General features: G+C 31.3%; 1 protein-coding gene across 4 annotated transcripts in view; it reads right to left on the bottom strand.

The window, feature by feature from the left end:
• LOC126768442 (protein still life, isoforms C/SIF type 2) overlaps positions 1 to 18922 on the bottom strand; it is an 81440-nt gene that overhangs the window by 54713 nt on the left and 7805 nt on the right. For 3 of the 4 annotated variants that reach the window (XM_050486500.1, XM_050486501.1, XM_050486498.1), the window contains exons 11-18: positions 18193 to 18397; positions 17374 to 17587; positions 16564 to 16750; positions 16222 to 16278; positions 15578 to 15689; positions 6737 to 6814; positions 6361 to 6411; positions 2928 to 3128 (exon numbers count right to left, since the gene is read on the bottom strand). In XM_050486500.1, coding sequence (XP_050342457.1) covers positions 2928 to 3128; positions 6361 to 6411; positions 6737 to 6814; positions 15578 to 15689; positions 16222 to 16278; positions 16564 to 16750; positions 17374 to 17587; positions 18193 to 18397 — 1105 coding nt within the window. The remainder of the gene's footprint in view (positions 1 to 2927; positions 3129 to 6360; positions 6412 to 6736; positions 6815 to 15577; positions 15690 to 16221; positions 16279 to 16563; positions 16751 to 17373; positions 17588 to 18192; positions 18398 to 18922) is intronic. The other variant, XM_050486499.1, reaches the window with a different exon arrangement.

Here is an 18922-nt window from a genome sequence, read left to right as displayed (position 1 = left end):
CAATATGAAGAAATTAATTTAAGAAATTAGTTTAAATGTAGAAATTCAGCCGTTTTACTTTTATAACAATTATCGACATATTATTCAATCGTGGTGATATATGTTTTTTTTTATTATTTAATGAATGTCTAAAAATCTGTTTTAATCGGTTCATTTCCAATATAATATTATCATTCATTTATTCGTTAACCATATATTCATATACATATATTATTATAATTTAAGCTATGTTTTTTTTTTTTATAGAATAGGAAGGCGGACGAGCATATGGGCCACCTGATGGTAAGTGGTCACCAAACGCCCTTAGACATTGGCATTGTAAGAAATGTCAACTATCGCTTACATAGCCAATGCGCCACCAACCTTTGGAACTAAGATGTTATGTCCCTTGTGCCTGTAATTACACTGGCTCACTCATCCTTCAAACCGGAACACAACAATAACAAGTACTGCTGTTTTGCGGTAGAATATCTGATGAGTGGGTGGTACCTACCCAGACGAGAATGCACAAAGCTCTACCACCAGTGAAGGCCATGTTACATTGATAATGTCCATAGTATCTCTAAACAAAAAAAAAAAATTTCATGCACTGTTACTCACTAAGAAAGTTTATTAATCCTGGTAACCTTTATTAAAAATACTTTTCATTAAAAAATAAACAAATCCAAACAAGGCTAAGCCTGATGAACCTTTAACTTTTGTATAGCAGGTCAATATAACTCAACAAAGCAGGTAAAATAACAGTTATAGTATATTATGCGTTATATATAAGTAAATTTAATTTAATTGAAATCGGGTTTATCGAAATCGGTTTAATAAAAAAGGTAAAAATTATGATAGGACGTTTTCACAGGAAACACGAACGAATCGATTAAATTACTACAGCCATCCTAGAGGATTGCATTCTTAGTGCGCATTACGACAGTAAGCTCTTCAAATGTCTTGTAATTTAAGTTATTCGTTAATAATAGTTGGTCAGTGGAGCCATTACCTTTATATACAAATATATATCTATATAAATATTTATCGGTGGTAATACTTTATGCAAACCTGGATCATTAGCGCTCACTTACTAAATATTCGAGCGTCAAACAGGAACACCTTATTTTTCTATATTCCGATTTGAAAAATAAAAAAGATGTTGTTGAATTATATGTTATTTAAATTATATTAAACACAATATATTCAATGCGTTGCTTAAGAAGTACTTTATATTTTATACAAAGCCAGTGTCCACGCGCGAATGTGCCAATTGATATGAGTTAACCAATTTGCCCACCTACCTTCCTAATATGATTTATATTAAAATAACATAGATTCGTACAATGTTGTAATATCATAATCAGCAGACATACTTGTCAGGGATAAAGCTGTTTGTGGTTATTATAATTTAAATAATATATAAAATATCAAACATTACTAACAACTCAATATTTATTTACTGTTAACGCAATATGTTATAAAAGCAAAAAATATATATATTTGAGGCTGCAATAAAATAAAAAGAAATTATATTGATCTTAATGTATAATGGTTTGGAGCTTATTGCTCCAAACCTTCTCCTCAAAAAATGGAGAGGAGGCCTTGAGCCCAGCAGTGAACATTCACAGGCTGTTACGGTAAGTGTAAGTGGTACTAAAGGAAAGCACCTGCATTGTGTATCTGCGACTTCTGCAGTTGGACAAATAAATGATATTGTAACTATTCAATTAGACTTGTATATATTTAGGTTTAAATAATATGATATGTTATTTTGGGTTAGCAGTATATAGTCAGTAGTATTAAGATTGAATTTACAAACTAATAAAATAATTAGACATTCAATTATTATTACTCTAAATGTCCGAATTCTATGTATTCTATATATTCTTTGGAAATGAGAAGTGAAATTATTGGACTTTTTGTGTGGTGTCTTATATTATATAGAGTCCACTGCAATGAAGTCACGGGCTTTTGAATACATTGACAAATTAATATATACAAATAGATACGTGATTTCATCTTACAACTGCTCATATTCACAAGCGCATCAAATCGTCATATTTCGAGATTAAATGAAAAGCTACCACCAATTCTGATATAGTACAGTATATGTGGATTACATATTCTTCATAACATATATTTTTAATACAAAATATTAAAAAAAAAGTATTGAAAAGATATTTATTCTTCATAAGAGTTTATATTTTAAAACAATTTTATTATTATATTATTACAAAAAATATTATATTCTACATGAAAATCAACAAATACTGACTTCACGCATTTGTATTATGCATATTATCTTGTATTGAGTAATACGGTTTATTTATTATTATTTTTTAGCAAAAATGTTCCAATTGCCTACAGCAATTGATTATAGATACAAATACCTTGCCCTTAAAAGAATGTATTAACTTTCCGAAGTTGGAACCTTTTATTCGAAGTAAGATCATAATTTAATTTACTATATTAAATTAATTCAATTAGCGGTTTCTAAGTTATCAAGTTTCAGTCATTATGTTAACGAAGGGACCTAAGGGGTAAGTTTAACCTAAGGGGTTTGTTAGTTTACAGTTTAGTTTTATTAATAAATGTGTACTCATATTTGCGAACTCATCATATTAACCTCGATCGATTTTGCTTGTAAAGAAATTACCGTAAACTAGACGATAATATGTTATACAAAATATTGTAACACATTTGCCTGCAGCTTCTAAAATGATGAATAAAGTCAAATTTAGTTACCTGTGTTAATATTGAATCCTCATTGTTTTTCTATTGCGGCATCGGTTAACATCGACCAATGATTATTCAGATTAAAGTCAAGTTTGTTAATGTCACTTTTATCAGCATTTTGGAAACTGAAGTCAGTCAATACTACGATGTTTCTATTAACTGTTTTTAATTGAAAAAGGTAAAATCTCTTTGATGAATAAAACACTTACCGCTGCTCAAAGCTATCAGCTCTATTGCTTCTATACCCGGAATCGTTAAGGCTTCCTTCATGTCGGAGACTGGGTAAGGAGTCCCACGGTGAGCGACGAGGCCCAGGCGGCGGGGCTCCGCGCCAGCCGTCAGAGTGGCGATACCACGCGGAGCGTGCCGACTCACCGATACATGATGCGCAACGAGACGCGCTTACGAAACTAAAACAGATTCATCAATTTAATTTATATATAAGTGCCCACACAATTAATTTCTCATTTGTCATACTTAATAACAATATTAGTAAACAATTAGTGAAGGTTTATTTTTTAAATACGAAAACATTTTGAAAGAAAAAATAACGGTTTGAATAAAGACTAGATCACATTTTTTTGCTGATAACAGATCAAAATATATGTAGTTAATATGTAACACAAAATGTTTATGTTAAACAAATAAGTAGAAGTACGTTTTAGCAGTGAATATCATATTTTAAATTATAAAAAAATATATATTTAAACCATAATTTTATAAGTTAATGTGTTAATAAGCAGTTTTAAGCTAAATGAAAGTTAGTCCTGAAATTTTCACGTAACTCACGATTCAAGTTCATTAATATATTTCTAAATTTTGTAGTTAAGGTGAATATTCAATATAGCTCTACATAGCCAACTCGAGATGGGTACGGCGAGATTGTCAAGATAATGCGCTATTTCAATGCATTTAACGCAACCGTTTTCTTTTCCAAGGGAACGAGATGCCTATACACATGTTCCATGTCAAGACAGTCCATTTTTTCAAATGACTTTTATTAATCCAATGTTTCGCATTTCAGCAGCTTTAAAAAATGTAGGTAATAGGGGATTGAGGGTAGAAAACTTGTGTATACGTTACTTATTTTGTTAACATTTATTAATTAATTCGCCGATTGTAATTCTTTATAGAATATGATTAATTGTTATTTGAATAGTCCAAAAGTAGGCTTTTTTAAACATAAAAACAAAATAAAAACCTGCTAATTACAAATATTCTACACCGAAGAAGGAGAGATAAATTGGGAAATTTTAAACTTCTCTAAAAAAAAATGTTTACAAATAAATAAAAACAAAAGTACAGTCTTTTATAAATCCTATAAAATGCTAAAGTGAAAAAGTAATCACAAAATAAAATAAAGAGGAAAATCAAACCGTTTCCTACATTGGGTAACCTAATTTAGAATGGACGTTTCGACAATCCCCAAGAGTCACAACAGCTTCGTGTCAGGTTGAAACTCGCTTCGAATCTATTACGAGTTTAACAGCATCGGTATTATGAGAGGAAATGTACAGGCGAGCGCTTCTGTGCCTAAATATACCTTTTACGTGATTTGCTCGAAGCCAATTTCATATTTCAAAAATATTTTTCCAATTTCCTTTCCAATATTGTTTTTTAAAAACTGAATTTTGTGCGTAATATGTTGTTTCTCATTAAATTTACTTGAAAACACGTTAAATGTAAGAATTGTCGTTAAAATAATTTATTCAGAATATTATTTTTTCATTCATATGACATCGCAAGGTATTTTTATAAAACAACAAAGTAGTACTTGTTCATTCAAATTTATGAATAATTTAAAAATTCCATGTATGTTCGACGCCGTATTTAAGTTAAAAAATTGTTCAAAAAATTCAAATTCAATTATTAATATTTAGCATTTTATTTGAAACAGCGGTTGAAGCGTTTCTTTAATATATTTGCGCTATAAATGGAGTAACTATACAAGTCTGTGCATACAGTTTTGTAATACGTCCATTTCTAAATAAGGACAAATCTGAGATAAGAAGGCCGAGTAGCGCCCCGCAGCGGAGACCGTCCTATAAAGACTACGGGTACTCTTTAATAGAATTGAAAATAGTGTGATGCTTTTTATCCTATTCTAGGGGATTAAATAGCTTTGCGATATAGTTTTCTACAGACATCTTATTGATTGCTAAGGCTTTGGTTGAACAAAAAAGATTTATAGATGCACTATATTTATATTTCTAAATTACGTATAATTTGTTTGTTATAATAAAAAATATCGCAAGTTCAAATCCTGAAAAATACTTGATTTTGATTGCGCCAATTTTATTTTTATAATTAAGCTCGTGCATGGCAGGGATAGAAAGTAAATATCGATAGGAAACTGTGTTGGATAAAATTGGGCTGCACATGTAGCAGATGTGAGTGCTACCAACCTGTACTAGTGCAGTGTGGGAGTACAAACCTCATACATAATCCTTAAGCTGAAGCTTTGCCCAAAAGTGGGTTTTGTCCAGAAATATGATCTTTATGACTAATTAACTGCACATATTATAATGCATAGGTATGTGTGTGTTTGTGTGTGTGCATAGATTGTAGTGCATCTTTGTATTCAAACACTCTCATACTTTGGTGGAATGGCAATCCAACATAATCGAAATAACGTATTAGATTTTTTTTAAACCTTCCTAATTCCGAGATTATTAACCCATTATTTTTTAGTATCCCGAAATTTCAACCCAAGATCTCACAATATGCAGCCAAGGAAGGTCATATATGGCCTATAGACTTATGACGCAGTAGAGAGTATCATAATATTATAAAAAGTAAAAAGTTTTTTTAGTTTCACATTTTAAATAAGTTTTAATGTCATGAATATTAAGATAAAAATATTTGATAAAAAAGATAAATTAATGAATACGGTGAGAGAAATCTGCACGTTTTTCTAGAGAAAAAAAACACACGATAAAATTTGTATGGTATATATTTGTGTAGACCGAAATTTGTACATAACATTACATAAAAAATGATATGTTCTTTTAGGTACTGTTCTATACAGTTTTAAGCATTTTGATAATTATTTTTATACTGAAAGCATTATATAAAAGTAGTTTGGAAATTGTTTACTTATTTGTTGTTGATGACTTTGGTCGGAGGATTAATTCGCGATTGATTTTGGATATTTTTTTTTGTTTATCACTTTACTGTTTTTTGTGTAAAAATTATAATAATAATAATATATTATAATTATATATATATATATATATATAATATAAATATATAATAGGTTATAATTACTAACGTTTGAAATCAATAGAAACTTCAATGTTTGTAAAAGCTTATATTAAATACGTAACGTCGTACTTATACCTTTTAATGAGGTATAGCTAGGTTTAGAAAAGTTTAAGGATTTTTTTAAATATTTTTATTGTATCAAGTAAGGCCGGCGAGTGAGCCAACAAGCAACTCAAATATTCTTAAAATTAATTAAAAATATCTTGAATAATTTATAAAACTAAGGAATATATTTTACTGAACGGTCAGGTTTGCACAAAGCTTCACCATAAGTAGAAGTACCCTAATAAGCTAAAGTATTTTTAAACATATTATTTCGTGGCATTAGGTTAACATGGTAGTAACAGTTAGAATAATGGTTAATGTTATATCGCTTACCTTGACTGATGGTCGCTTAGATATCCTTGATCTCGATCTCGTATACGATCCCTATAAAAAAGTGCTGTTAACATAAGGATAACAATGGAAAAAGGCAGTATATTTACATTATGAGATTTACTGTAACATCTAGAAAGATATACAATTTATTAAAATATTTATTGGAAATGTACTTACCACTTGTAGATAAATATATGCTCTGGCTATTTTATTAAATTTAAATATGCTATTCTCATCAAAGCATTTTATCACAACTATTTAAAGAAAACCCTAGGAAAGTAATAATAAAAAAATCCTTTAATAAGAATTTCTTTAGGGGCTTTAGTTCGAAAGAGTTGTAAATTTCTCTGTTTTCTCATTCAGACGGGACACAAACCTTGTATTGTGGTCGCTGAGATAGCCACGCTCACGCTCGCGGTCTCTCTCGCGCTCCCGCATCAGCTCGTTGCGATCACTAGAACAATGGCAGATTTTAATCAAACCGTAGATTAAAAATGAATCGATTTATGAATAAATAATAAAGACAAAAATTAGAAATTATAACAATTAAAGAGATATTGAACGCATATTAATTATGAATGCGAGTATTTGTGTAAGTCTCTTTTTTATTGTTCAAAATAACGAAATATCATCTAGTACTGTATAACTACATCTATTGTAATGACCGGATCGTTCATTGCAAGTTTTTTTGGCAAGGAGAGAATTATGCGGCTAACAGATATAGATATAGATATCTTTATGAAAATGAAATTTTAATACTTTATTTTTAATGTGTTCTATCAAATCTTGTAATAAAAATACATTATTCAAGTGCCTACTTAAATAATGTATATTTTGATTGCACTTTTTAATCATTGAACATTGTTTATTGTAAAATTAAAGCTGGCCGAAGTACATCTTATTCCAAAAGTTAAAAATATAACAAATAAGTCAGTAACGAAACATATATCACGTATTTTTTGCAGAAAAACGCAAATCCATGTCACTCCTCTCATAAACAAAAATATAATTTTATAAGGTTTTAAATTGAATAATTCTTTTTATCAGCAATTCCTTTTTTACATACTCTCTAAAAGACTTGGTATATTAAAAAAAAATCAAAACACTTAAGAATTTGTTTTTGTTAATGTGTTTTCTGATAGAATTTTTAATTTTCCTTTTAGTTTTATTTCATTTCATCTGTGTCGCATACTCGCAAAATATAGTACAAATACTAGTCAAAGTTAAACATATAAAATAGGTATTAGTTATAAATTGACATTTTGTTTGTATGTATGTATATTGATATCGAAATTTGACAATAATCATTACTTTGATGACAATACTCGATAATAGCTTCTAAAAAAATAATAACAAACAAGTTACTGAACTTTTTACCTATTTATACATCGATAAAAAAATAAGGTCACCCCGACACACGAGCTCCTGCAGATTTTAAATTGTAAGAAAAGCTCTGTCCAAAGACGTTACATCACCGTAACATCTAAGATAAGCGCGAGTTTGAAGGTTCTATAGAACTTAAAATGAACAATAATTTACAAGTACAGGTAGTACAGGGTTAATTTTCACTCGATCCCAATCCCTTCAAATGATATGATGTTGGAATTTGGCAAGAAAGTAGTAATATTATATTTACAAAATTTTACGTACTTGTAGTCTCTTTCTAAAATAATATTTATTATGTATCTAAATAAATATGTATATATAAAATAATTTCTAGTTTATGTTGAGATCATTTTCGAACGCCTATAACTATCTTATATCCTAGTATGCAGTATGGTATTCATTTAATTGTTTCAGTTTAATATCAAACTTAATAAGATGCAAAATGTAATCCACGGTTTGGTATAGGAAATAAATTAAGATTGACCTATTACTTATACATACATATTCACGCTTTGTCCAGACAAAGTTTAAATCACAAATCGATACACTGTCGTAATATGAATTGCCAAGTAACTCGGAAACTTCTACTAAAGTTCTATTCAACGGAATAGGAAGCCTCGTTCGAATAATAATATCACACTCGCTATAATCATACATCTCGGTTTCAAATATCGAATAAGATAAACAATAACATATTATACAGAAGTTTATTAATATCTTTACATATATATATTTATACCCAATTACAGTAGAGCAATAAAGTTTGTATTATATAAATACATATTTACAAAAGCCGCGATGGCGCATGGTGGTAGATGTAAATCACTAAGCTATTTTAGATGATTTCAAAGAGAAAGAGGTCATCAATTCTACCTTTCTTTTTGGGTGAAACTTTAACAATAGTTTGCCGATTGAGATTATTTTATTTATTCTATAGGCTTCGAAAAGGATATAAATGTACTCCTTAAGAGTGACATAAGGGTTGAACTTGTAAGACACTTGTTTTGTGTATATTATTCGATAATTTCGGTGATTCTAAAAATGATTAAACTAAATTTATTTTAATATGTTATAACCAGTAACAGCCTGTTAATATCCCACTGCTGGGCTAAGGCCTCCTCTCCCTTTTTGGGGAGAAGGTTTGGAGCTTATTCCACCACGCTGCTCCAATGCGGGTTGGTGGAATACACATGTGGCAGAATTTCGATGAAATTAGACACATGCAGGTTTCCTCACGATGTTTTCCTTCACCGAAAAGCACGAGATGAATTATAATCAGAAATTAAGCACATGAAAATTCAGAGGTGCTTGCCCGGGTTTGAACCCACGTTCATCGGTTAAGATTCACGCGTTCTTACCACTGGGCCATCTCGACTTTTTTTAATATGTTATACTTCAAGGTAATTTAATTCAGGTTATTGAAAAGAAACAACATAAAAAATATATAATATTTTAACCGCTACTAGTAATTAAATTAATTTTAACAAAAATAAATAAATCTAAAGATTACTAATAAGTTTTTAGAGTCGTTGTTAGACAAAGCAAGACATATGAACGTCGACATCAACAGTTTAATTATGTAGTTGACGAGGTTCATAAAATTATCAAAAATAATAATAACATTTTATTTAAATTCAATCAATTCCAATCAAAAATATATCGTAATAAATCATAATTCACATACAAATTTGTACACGGTATACACATATGAGTCAGATAAGCTAGATCTCTGTTTACAAGAGACTGGTTGGCTCTATTAGATGATAAATTCATTGAACCGAAATATGATCTGTCTATTCGTATATATCAATTTGTATACCGACGTATAACTACCGTATTGCAATTCGTTTTCTCCCGTCTTCCTTCGCTTGAGACATTCGAATGAAACGGATTTATTCATTTTGTAACAAATTATTTATAACAATTTTTTTCTCGTATTTTTAAAAGACCAATTGTAGAACATTAGATAATAAAAAAACTATGAAATAAAAAATAAAACGGTTTGTTCTTAATGAGTGTTCTTTATCAAAAATTTAAGTACACTTTGTAATCCAATGGAACGTAGCAGCCCTTATGCCCTCGGCTGACAAATTCGAAAATGATAAAATCGGTTTTGATAACATATCATTTATTTATATTGTTTTCTGAATTTTCGAAAGATGAATCATATTTATTGTATAATTTTCGTTGTACAATTTAACAGTCCCTTTTTTTTAAATTCGAGTGATCCAGCTAAAGGAATTAGAGAACTATCATTAGTTCTCTCATTCCTTTAGCTGGATCTTAATGTAATACACTAAGACATATCATTTATTAACAGAAGTTACTTATTATAAAAAATTGGATTTAACCGTTTGTTATAATGTGCGTTTTTTTTCAATTATATCAATTTAATAAATCCATATCTCATTATCAAATTTTCTCGAAATTCATTTTTCTTGAAATTCATTTATCGAAATTTGAGTAATGTGATAATATGCTGAATCTTATCAATGAAGGCCTTGTTGCGTGAACTGGAGTTTTTATTGAAAATGGTTAAATCATCTTGAAAAAATGATGGGATTGTGTTTTCGAGTCTGTTATTTTCGAGACATTAAGGATAAAAATGAAAAAAGTAAGAATGGCGGGGAGTAGTAGTTTTATAGCAAAGACTGCGCTAACAAAACGAACTTCCTATATGAACAACGTAAGAAATTTGACAAGTGACAGTGAGCACCAATAACATATTTGGAAATACACATTTGGAACTTTGGTGTAATAGGGGTTAATATACTTGCCTGCCAGGGCACTTTTACTTACCACTGATCATCGAGTAATTCCGTCCAATTTTGCGAGCTGAAATCAAAACTGAAACGATGATACATGGAGAATGGTATTATTCTGACAATTCACTCTGTTTAGTGCAAAAAACGAGGCAGAGAATCTAATGGTGAAGGTTCATTTCTGGTATGGGGCCTCATTTGTATAGGAGTTTCATTTCACGTGCTTTTCATACACGTTGAGATCAGCAAGGAAAACTAGTATCGTTTTAAACAATCAGTATAAGCAAAGAACCCTAGTATCATGCTTGGACATCCAAATATACATGCAATTTATCAGGGTTGATAATTAAGCCTGTATCGCTTTCTTTATCCTGAGATCGAAATAAAGATATCGTTAATATTATTCATTTTATTATGAAAAACCTCAAGCATTATGTTTCACAATCGACACGGATACTGTTTTAGTTCATACATTTATAAAACTTGAATATATCAATAATAATATATATCTATACATATAAATAAAATTGAAGTCTGTCTGTGATTTCAAAATAACTGTCTATATTAAAGGTAGGTTGGCTATTTGCGAATTAGCAAAACCAAAAAAATATTTATTTTTATTTTTGGCTGTTTGTCCAGGCTAATCTCGGAAACGGTTAAAAATTACAAATTGAAATACCTAAATTATTATAAGAAGTATTTCGAGGTTCCGTTTAGTCTTTATTTCATCAAAATCGGTTGAATGTATCAATGAAATTACAATTAAATTAATGAAAAACTCATACAGACAGTCGAAATGTATGACAGAAGGTCACTCTATTCAGAAAAATAATCCGCCACCTATGGGCCACAACATATATTATATATACGTACACAAAAATACGTACGTGAACTTAAATTTTTATATCTTTTGATAGACTCAACCGATTTTTATACTGCCTTGGAATACTTTGTAAAATAATTTTAGTAGTATTTGATTTGACCCCAAAGAGGGTAAAATAGGGGTTGAAAGTTTGTTTGGAGATTCCATCATAAGTCGTTTTTACAAATTTAACATTAAGAAAATAAAAAATAAAAAGTATGTATATAAATTGTAATATCCGAATCGCTGACTCTAATATTACAATTTATTTTACTTTCGGGGTCAGAGGTTCGTCACCTATGTTACTTATGAAACATAATTATAAAAATCCTAGATTTAGATAAAACTGCCAACTAAAATTGTGTACATGTTTTTGGATGTAAATAAAATTTATTATTATTATTTATGTTATAGGTAGTCGGACGGGCAAATGGGCCACCTAATGTTAAGTGATCACCACCGTCCTTAGACATTGGCGATGTAAGAAATATTAACCATTCCTCACATCTCTATTGCGCCACCAATCTTGGGAACGAAGATCTTATGTCCTTTGTGCCTGTAGTTACACTGGCTTACTTATTCATCCTTCAAACCGGAACGTAACCATACTAAGTATTGCTGTTTAGCTGTAGAATATCTAATGAGTGGGTGGTACCTACCCAAACGGGCTTCGGTACGGGCTTGATAGGGCTCAAAGCCTACCACCGTTTACTTTAGAGGTGCTTCGATTATTAATTATAAATAAAGTTTTAAGTGAGTTGAATAGCTTTGTTTAACCCGAGTTTGATAGAATAAAAAAATGGGTACGCTTGCTCACTTACAGTATTAACTATATCCAATGGTGTGGGTAGATGCCGTTGTATTTTAGCAAAACAAATGAGATCGGAATATTTGTATATAAATTTTTCTTCAAGCCATTTAAGTCACCATAAAATATATTAAGTGAAACTAAAGGGACTTACTGTAGGTTCACTGATGATTTTTAAAAGAATAATCATCAATCTAAAAATAAAAAACTCCTTTAACCTTACTTTTTTCTAACCAGATTGTCATTTCATGCTTCTTACTTAAAAATCACAAACCTCCAAATTATTCATTTTTTCCTTATACTTAAGCGCGAGTGAAGTCGCGGGCAACAGCTAGTATCATATATTTCCCACACCACGAATGTCTTTAAATTCGTAATATATTAAATTCTCACTGAGTTTATCTTGTTATGTTACTAATGAGTTCAAAAAATTACCTGCTGACGGCTCTTTTCGGTAGAGTAACTTTTATGTAAAAATTTGGGTAATATTTTTATTGAATACTAGCGGTTGCCCGCGACTTCGTCCACATGAAAGTTGGTTTAAGGATGCACCCTGTCTTTGTTTTAAAAATTATCGATTACTACTGCTTTATTATATGTATAGATAAATTAACATACATTTATAGTGAAATGTGACGCCTTATGTAAAATTATTAGGTCAAAGGAAAATCGAACAAATTCGTTTAATTTCGAAGAAGTATTGAAAAACCGTCACAACTGTTATATAAACCAAATCGTGCCATATTATTTTACACGCCAGTATATAGGACCAAATTAGTGTACTTAGACGAAGAAAATTCATAAAGACAAAGAGCGCAGAGACCCAGTTACCTCGTGACGACACCGGATACAATTTTGCATGACGTTAAAACTCGAGTAATATTTATAAGGAAATGTTTGTGGTAAAATCAAAACGACTATCTAACACATACATATTATTTTAATTTTATATTTATGTATTTAAAATGTATGTGACTATAACTCTAAAAACAAACTTTAAAAAAAACTTTATTACTTTATTATAAAAACCCAATAATTATTTTCGACCCATTCGATCGATATTTATATACTATATACATAGCGATCAGAGACCTTATTACGCTAATAAACCTTTTTAGTTACATTTAAATTAACATATTATAATCTTCAATACCTAACCCAAGATTATTATTTTATCAAATCAGTCTGTCTTTAGGAATGGCATGAGATATTAAGGTTTCTGCGCTGTTTCCAAAACAATTTTTAGCATCAACCTTTTCAAAGTCTTGTCCTGATCTTTCTACATTTGAAACAGTTGGTGATCCTGACTCTATTCGAATTTTGTGCCTCTATTGTTTGGTCCAGATAGAATAATTTAGTCTAGTATCATAGGTGAAGCTATATGATCAGAATCAATCAAATCATGGGTGTTTAGATCAGGCTCTTATGTGATGAGACCAGCAGCAAGTTTTGAATATAAGTCGCAGGCAGTTTGAATTCAGCAGCAATGCTGATATTCAGGTTATATTAGGTTATTTAGGTTATATTATGCTGATATATAGGTTCTGGTCAATTCGTCAAAGCTGACGGAAAAAAACGGAAACGTCGAAAAAGTGTCCATTTGTGTGTTGTATATTCCTGAGAAAGAAGATCCATTTTCTACCATGTGCGAACTAGTCCTTTTCAATTAGGTCCCCTCAAATAATATTGCCACCTCATTGAGAAGTAATACGTCTAACGTTGCTTCTTTCTTCAAGCGGATTTACCCCTCCCTACCCGCTTTGCCCAACCGCGTTTTTTTTAAATTTCAAGATACCTAACCTACAAATAAAAAATGTCAACTATTTTCGAAGAAAAGTACTGTGAATTACTACTTAATAATCATAGAATAATGATAGACATCCAACAGTTTTCGACTATTTTAAAAAAATACTCAAATATTTTAGTGAAAAAAAAGTATTGCATTCAAACATTTACTATTATGTAAATAGCTTACGATTAAAAGAGGTATACCCGCTTTAGGCGGTATACCCGCTTTGGGCTACCTTTCCCTTAATATGTAACTGATGAAAGTTTGGAAGTTGACGACAACTCAATCTATCTTAATAAAGATGGACGCGTTTGCCCAGGGGTGCACTATTCACAAACGTTAAGCTTTTGTGTGCAATACCCAAGTATAATTATCAAATTAAATAAATGTACTGTTTATTTCATTCATTATAATTATTTATATTTTGCTTACTGCTATTTTAACTTGTACAAAAATTAGTTGTTTTTTTTCTAATAATTAACTTCTGTTTTAACTATTTATAAAAAATCTTCATTTATTTCACAATATAATAAGATATAATAAATGATTTGAATTTGTGTTATAAAAATAACCATATAATAACAGTTCCAAGGTTAGCGATATGCAGCGGTGAAGAAAGTAATAGTGAAAATGCCTCGTTCTTATTCCCTTTAAAATAAAGTCAACATTTTAGATCGTGCACACCATTTGTATAAGGACACCAAACACCGTTTTAAAACGCACATCAATAAGTAAATAATGCAATATTAAAAACAGCCAATTAATTGAATACAAAATAATAACATTATTATTAATTACCCGACGCTAAGATTGTTTTGTACAATACGCTGTCATAGATTACAATATTTATATAAAAAAAATCAATTCATGTTTGTCCTATACCACTGTACAATTAGCTAGTAAAACAATGAATAAAATTAATCAAACATATGTTATGTTAAACGTCTTGGGTTAGATTACATTCGTTGCACTGTAATAATTTTACAATGAAAGTAATTGAAATATAATGATATAAATAGATCTTACATTTTTGATTGGAAGTTTATAAAGGTTCACATTAATAATGCTTATAGCAGTTTCAAATGTATGGTTAATTTAAACTAATGCTGCCTCATCATGCATAATGTTTCTTATTTTTTATATAATTAATTTCTCTAATATTATAAAATTGGAAAATTTGTATATTTGAACGCGTTAATCTCAGGATAATTCCCGCTATGATTTAAAAAAAATATTTTGAATCTTTCATTAGGTCACCCGTTGGTTATGTGCACGTATTGAGGAAGTGCTAAGTTATATAGCTTCATACCACGGATTTTGGGATCGGTGCAGTGGGAGTACCCATAACGTTGACAGGTGTCATTGGTTGAGCGGGGGCATTATTATTATATTAATATCAAATAAAACATAACAAGTCACTTCAATGAAAACAACGCAAGAACTTTACATACGTCAGTCAACACAATTTAATTATTTTAATGCACCATAATATATGTTGAGTAAGTTATTATATAATGTTGTATAAGTTTTGCGATACAGTAGAAACCGAACCATAAGCCACTTCTGGGTAACGGTGTAAGCGATTGTGCGGGGTGTGAGCGAAGACGTACCTGTAGTATCCATCGCGATCAGCGCGGCCAGGGTGCGGGCGCTCGGCGAGGCGATGCGGCAGCGGCAGCGTGGATGAGCGGCTCCCCGCACCCGAGCACTGCGACGCGGGGCCTGGGGGATACATTGTAACCGTTGCGTACTTTGTTTTTTTCCATTTTGCTTACTTGACTATGTAGAGATTAGCATTATTGTATCCAGGAAAAACTTGGCAATAATTTCTAGAAAGAAAGTTCTATTCACAGAGCTCGGTATTGATTATTTATCATTGAGCGTTAAGGAATTCAACCTTATTGGGAACCAATCTCGTTTATCACAAATTGTAGCAACTAGCACTGATGTTGATTGGACATCAAGATGTCCAATCAATCTAGAATAATATAATATAATATAATAGAGGGGAAAAACTGAGTTTAAGAAAAATATTCCTAGATATTCCAAGAACCAATATAGTATCAACAACCATTCATTTTGATGGAGAAGCTTGGTTCACTCTAGATTTGCAAAAAATCAATCAGTTCTGCTAACCATACTTCGTACCGCTTTTGGGCAATCTTAGTTAATTAACCAAATTAAAACTGCCGTGGTCATTTATCGACTTCATATTGCATAAGTAATTTTAATTAATTAATAATAATATACTAACGTCTACGTGGTGGGTATGGACTTCGTTGATTTGAAGGCGGCATATTGTCGCTGTATTCTAAATCAGAGAAAAATGTATATTAAAGTATGCAATTGCGTTTCTTTTAAATTCAACGTGTGTACTTATCATTTAAGAGTATATATACCCAATATGTGAAAGTTCAGATAAAAGTGCATATCTTTAAGTGCTTGGGGATATCCAAAGATAAAAATTTATAGAATTAGTTCTAGTGTATAAGAACCAAGAGAATCACGTCAATAAGTGTCATGTCTCTTCGTCTTTCGCAAGTTATCTATTTAAAGTGCAACTTTTGTACTTAGCACATAAATTTGGATATCTCACCCAAATCCTCCATACTCTGGCTCAAGAGAGCTTCGAATGTATGTAGGCTATAACTCTCGGCGTCCATACCCTTGGCGAGCGTATTGCGGAGATGCATCTCATACTCGAGCAGCAGCCGCGACGTCGGCGACCCGGGGGCTGGCGTCGCGCTGGACTGCGACGCCTGACGCGACAGGCACGGCTTTTGCTGCTGACAGACACATCTCTGTCAAGATTCTATAGCGTACGAGCACTTTCATTTACCTTCTAAAATAGCGTTTGGAATACAGATGTAAATTGAATGTAAATTGAAGATTACATAACACCAATTTTAATTATATGACATTGCTATTCGTACATATAAAGTGAGAGTATACTATAATTTTTTATTTCGATTCTTACTCTTGTTATAAAAAGTTATTGGGTTTTTCTGTCAGAAAATTCTCAGTAGCAGCCCGGAGTCTGAAAGTTGGAAGTGTTTTCACTCCCGTGTCTCGGAAAGCACGTAAAGCCGTTGGTCCTGCGCCTGAACTCTTTCCGATCGTGTCGGATTGCCGTCCCATCGGTTACTAGGTTACGGTTAGTTAGGGAATAGAGAGAACACTTGTGTTTGCGCACATACTTGTGTACTATAATATCTCCTGCGTAGTTGGTTAATCTCTCTTGAGATTGGCCGCCGTGGCCGAAATCGGTCTGGAGGACATTATTTTAATCTTTTATGAATTGTTTTATTATTATCTTAACTGATACTTTGTGTATAGATATATAATATAGGTATATAATTCACGTTATCGATCTATAAGTAAAAATAATATGCTACAATATACTCACTCCGTGGTGATGTTGTCTGGGGTCTCGATCACGACGCTGACAAGGCTCCTGATCGGAGTTCCCATTGGAAGACGAAGGCGTGGTCGCGTAGCACTGGTTGTCAAACATCACGTTATCAGATGGCGGCGACAGGTCACGCTCGCCACCACCCAGCTCGAGGTACAGGCCGCGGCCCGGGTACCCGCTCGGAGCCGCACCCACGCCCACGCCTCGGCTACAAGATATACTTTGAATTACAAGTTTTCATACTCATCATTTCTTTTAGGTAAAATTTTTATAAGAATATGTAGTTTCTGACTAATAAATATCTGAAATAGTGTTTCCGATAAAGATAAAATCCAATATTCCTTAACTTTTGTTGCAGCGTCGACAGTGAGTTTTAGTGTGTTATATTAGTATATACAATACTTGCTTTACTAATTAATTTCATGTTCTCTTTTAAGAGTAGGGAAGTTGTAAAAACGGCACTGTACATGACTCTTAGTATATATAACCTATATTGTAACAAATTCATGTTAATCTAAAGCTTGTTATATTATGATTGTCCAGCGCATAGGATATTATTTCAATTTTAATATTAATTTATTATTATTTATTATAATAATCCAAACACGCCAACATTATACTTTTATTTTAAGTATACATGTATATGTTCATTACTCCCTATTTTTTTCATGTAGACACATGGTTGATAATTTAAATGATTAAATTAGATAATTTTTGAAAAAAACAATTTTAAAATAAGACATTGTGTATTTTTTAATAATTCGGTAAGTATATGTATGTAAGTCGTATATATATCACCTAGCGGAAGAATACCGTTGTGAGCCTTGTCGGCCATTGTTGTTGACGACGTGAGCGTAGTGTCCATGATGCATGTGCTGCGGGTGACGATGGCCGTGAGACCCACAGGTTGGAGGACACGGTCCGGCACCGCCGTATCGACGGCGTCCCATCTCCGGTGACGTAACTGGGCTTTCTGTTGACGGCATTGGCTTCAACATTCGTTTGAGTGTGCTCGAATCTAAATTGTGAGAGAAATTTACTATTTTATCAGTCAAATATTAAACACAATAAAATAATAAGTTAATGCAACAATAATTATCAAAACTTATTTCAAGAAGAGTTTTTCTTTTTTGTATTTGTTATTTTTATTTGTTAATAATAATTAATGCCTTTCTTTTAATATTGAAATATTAAACATATAATGAATGATTATCAAAATAAAACTGTTCTTTATTATTTGCTCTCGCCACAAAAAGAATCGTTATATTATTTTTAATTTTATTAATCTTATTAATATAGACATTATTCTCAAGTCCGGCTGAATATTTTATTCAGTTTTTATTTCGGAATTATTCTAATTCTGAAGAAGTTGAAAAAATGAGATGATATTATATGAGAATAAATATGATAATTTTAATTATCCAAAATTGAAGTAAATATATGCTTGATTTTGATAGCTAAAAGAAATAAATTTGAATATTCAGAAAATGCTTCGCGCTCTGTATTCATAGATAGGTTATTCATAGGTCACTATTGGCGTTAG

This window comes from Nymphalis io, chromosome 5, assembly GCF_905147045.1.
Source record: "Nymphalis io chromosome 5, ilAglIoxx1.1, whole genome shotgun sequence".
NCBI lineage: Eukaryota > Metazoa > Arthropoda > Insecta > Lepidoptera > Nymphalidae > Nymphalis > Nymphalis io.
Note: the sequence above shows the minus strand (reverse complement) of the source record. Positions and strands in the feature narration are given on the sequence as shown.